This window comes from Salmo trutta, chromosome 12 (assembly GCF_901001165.1).
Source record: "Salmo trutta chromosome 12, fSalTru1.1, whole genome shotgun sequence".
Taxonomy (NCBI): Eukaryota; Metazoa; Chordata; class Actinopteri; order Salmoniformes; family Salmonidae; genus Salmo; species Salmo trutta.
This window is the reverse complement of record NC_042968.1, coordinates 88,367,480-88,371,165: the sequence shown is the minus strand read 5'-3', so window position 1 is coordinate 88,371,165 and position 3,686 is coordinate 88,367,480. Positions and strand designations below refer to the sequence as shown.

Sequence of the window (3,686 nt, the reverse complement as noted above, 5' to 3'; positions counted from 1 at the left end):
CAGTTTAATGTTTTAAGTGGGATGCTGCAGTTTTGCACATTGTTATTTATTTTTCTTTGATATGGTGCAATATTCTATTATTATGTTGTTCACATTGTATTCGTTTTGAATGGTCAGATTTATATGCACTTTGTTTATATACATTAAAAAGTTATACTTTAAATGCAAATGTTTAACAGCATTCTTTTTCATAACAAACCAATGCATTTTTAAATACATTGTAGTTAAGGTAGAGTATGATTTCATTTAATAATTTGATTAGAATTATTTTAACACCAATCATAGTCAAAACTATCGCAAACTGTTTGACTTGAAAAAATACAAAACATAATTTTTTTTAAAAGAGCTGTTTGGGAGCCAAAAGAGCCGGTTCTTTTTGGTGAACTGAGCCGAACGAACCTGTTTACTGTAAAGAGCCGGAATTCCCGTCACTTGTTTATCTGGGGTTACAATAAGTTTATTTCCTCATCACGTGATCTGGAGCAGCAGAAAAACACATTGCTCAAGACAGAAAACTCCACATATCTCCAAAGACATGAAGATCACAGACGTCTCTCGCTGTACGATGGAAGTTATAGAAGTTGAGGAATTCTTGCGGAACCCTCCGCCCGGTTTCACGGTAGAGGCTGGCTACCGATTCGTGAAAAGCGATCCTGAAAACTGCTGCGTGTTCATCGATGACTTCGAGTTATCCAGAGGAGGAAAAGTAGTCTTCCAGCACTCGCAGGGAAAGTAAGGAATATGTTCATTTAAAAAGTTTGATACATTAGTCAGCCTTGAAAATAGAATTAATTCAGCATCAACTTCTTAATTAAATAGCAATCGAAAATGTATTTTCTTTCAGGAAAATCACAGTGCGCAATTTGGGAGATTACACTCGCTTCAGGAAGAGCCTAACCTCAAAAAAGATATATATACTGGTGTCTGCATGTGAAAGTAAACCTTCATCGACAGATGGGAAAGCTCCCAAAAACATAAAAGGTAAAACTTTTCGCTGTTCTATCTATAATGGACCTGCTGCAGCAGACAAGGCGTGTTCTGCACTGTAGTCCATGGTTTCCCTAAATGACTTTTCATAACGTTACTCTTTACTGCATCAAATAGCAGATTTCATATGTACAGGAGTAAATGTTAGCCTGATACAGTATGTATGTATTGGTGGATATCAGCAGCACATCATTCTTAACCATGCAGTGAAACAACATGTTATTTATGTATTTTTAACCTGGGCTGGCCCTTCCATATGGAGGTTATAATGAATCACTCCCTGCTTCCCAAATTGTACCTTATTCCCTATATAGTACACTACTGTTGGCCAGGGCTTTGGTCAATATATTGCACTATATAGGGAATATGGTGCTATTTGGGATGTAACTGTGGTTTTTGACCGGTTGCAGGCGGTGCAGAGTGACCTTTAAGTATGACTCACAGCTTAACTACAGAGACTCATGGCTTATTACTAACTAACACAGTGGCCTTCACAGGACTGACTGACTCTTTCTGACGCTCTCTCTCTCTCTCTGACTCTCTCTCCTTTTCTCCCTCCCTCCCCAGTGCTCCAGCAGTATGTGGTGTCCATTGATGGCCGTAACCCTCTGATCAAGTGGGAGATTGAGAGAGGCCTGGACAGGACTATCTCCTCTGTGGCTGGGGAGAGCTACAGGGTCGACGTGAGTTTGTCATTTTTCTGTTAGAAAGATAACATTTAATAAGAGTGATTCTTAGAAAACAAGCTTGTTTTCTTTACGCAGCCACCTCTCAAAAAAAATACATTTTTCCCTCTGCTTTTTTGTTTTCAGATTGACCTGTGTGATGCATTGCGTGGCTGGGCAGGGGAGAGTTTCTGTCTCCTAGGCAACAGAGAGAAGGTCACGCCCGTGTGGAAGGATACCTGCTTCACCCTGAAATATTACTCTGATGCCCTCTTCGACTTCCCACACTGGCTCGGCTTCAGCAAACGCCATTTTAAGGTCAAATACAGTGATTGAATAAGGCCTATTTATTTATTAATGTATCTGGAACTTTCCTCTTAGCTTATTGATGTATATTCTCTACTGCGGACAGTTTACTGCTGAATAGTCTGTGTTTCTCTGAATCTTACTTGTGGCCATCAAAGGGTGGGTCACAATAATATCCCTGTCCTCCTGAAGTGTGAACTCATTCACTACTTCCCACAAATCTAAAAGCATTGAAATATGGTGGAGATTCCCACCAGCCCATTGCTCCGCCAAATTTCTTACACCAGTAATTTCCTTTCAAATCAGTGAAGGAAAGGGAATAGATCCACTCTGGGAGGAAGGAGATGATTGGGCCATAGCTATGGTGTCCACTATGTGAGGAAGGAGATGATTGGGCCATAGCTATGGCGTCCACTATGTGAGGAAGGAGATGATTGGGCCATAGCTAGGGTGTCCACTCTGTGAGGAAGGAGATGATTGGGCCATAGCTAGGGTGCCCACTATGAGAGGAAGGAGATGATTGGGTCATTGCTAGGATGCCCACTATGAGAGGAAGGAGATGATTGGGCCATAGCTAGGGTGTCCACTATGAGAGGAAGGAAACCAACACATTTATTTACTTTGTGATTTCTTCCCTGTAGATCTCCTATCATGGAAGATGCGACCTTAGCAAGAATCAATAATAACTATTTGATGGGCAAGAAGACTGGACATAGGCCAAAGATGATCTATTATATTGACAAGGTAGCCGAGTGACCGCTCTAACAATGGAAATGCATGTCCTCAAGGCTTGAAGGCAAGTGAAGTCAGGTGGGACCATACTAGCCAATGAGAGGGCAGATATGCGTGTGAACAACAGGCTCAACCAAGTCATTTTTCGCAAAGCTGCCGGAATGCCACCTGCATCCACTTATATCAGTACATTTGAAACAGTCTAAAAATTACAAAACTTCTATTCAAATCAAGTTAGCCCTATGTAATTCAACACTCTCTCATACACCTCCATACAAAAAAAGGTCATATCTCACACGGACATATTAAGGAGTAAATCCTCTCTTCGCCTCTTCCAAGGCCCATGTTTCAGTGGACAGCGACACCTGTCAGTTGAAGTGAGAAGCTGGGATACCTGCTACCTGCTATGCAGGATTCCACCACTTGGCGGAGCTGTTTATCAGTAGACTGGATCATCTCGTTGAGTGTAGGACATGGATGGTCAGTTCAATGCTGCTGCTTTGGTTTGAGAATTTAACCCTCTGCTGCACTGTTATGTTAATGGGAAGATGGAGTAAGCCAGTCGGCACGAAACTATTGAAAGAATAGCCCAAAAGACTTTACAAGAAGTTGTTTTATCAAGTTCATATATACAGTGCCTTCAGAAAGTATTCACTCCCCTTGACTTTTTCCACATTTTGTTGTGTTACAGCTTGAATTTACAATGAATTAAATTGAGTTTTTGTTTTTGTTACTGACCTACACACAATACCCCATAATGACGAAGTGGAATGATGTTTTTAGATCAATTTTAATAAAAAATGAGTCTTAAGTATTCAACCTCTTATGACAAGCCTAAATAAGTTCAGAAGTATACAAGTCACATAATACGTTTACATGAATTCACTCTGTGAGCAATAATAGTGTTTAACATGATTTTTGAATGACTACCTCATCTCTGTACCCTCTGTTGTTTGTTATTGTAGCTTGGTCAGGGCGTGGCAGGTGGTGTTTGTT

At 40.6% G+C, this 3,686-nt stretch overlaps 1 protein-coding gene across 1 annotated transcript; it reads left to right on the top strand.

Annotated features, from left to right (window-relative positions):
• The first annotated feature begins 466 nt into the window (after positions 1–466).
• Positions 467–3,263, top strand: LOC115204616 (mesenteric estrogen-dependent adipogenesis protein-like). Its single transcript, XM_029770283.1, has 5 exons — positions 467–732; positions 845–981; positions 1,555–1,670; positions 1,800–1,970; positions 2,600–3,263. The coding sequence occupies exons 1-5, from the start codon at positions 536–538 to the stop codon at positions 2,639–2,641; spliced, it is 663 nt and encodes a 220-aa protein (XP_029626143.1). The 5' UTR covers positions 467–535; the 3' UTR covers positions 2,642–3,263.
• The last annotated feature ends 423 nt before the right edge of the window (positions 3,264–3,686 follow it).

Bases quoted from the DNA above. Each gene is read 5' to 3' on its own strand.
- LOC115204616 (XM_029770283.1), top strand. From the start codon at position 536: ATGAAGATCACAGACGTCTCTCGCTGTACGATGGAAGTTATAGAAGTT. The intron at 733-844 runs GTAAGGAATATG...ATTTTCTTTCAG, and splicing joins TTCCAGCACTCGCAGGGAAA to GAAAATCACAGTGCGCAATT. The intron at 1,671-1,799 runs GTGAGTTTGTCA...TTTTGTTTTCAG, and splicing joins GGGAGAGCTACAGGGTCGAC to ATTGACCTGTGTGATGCATT.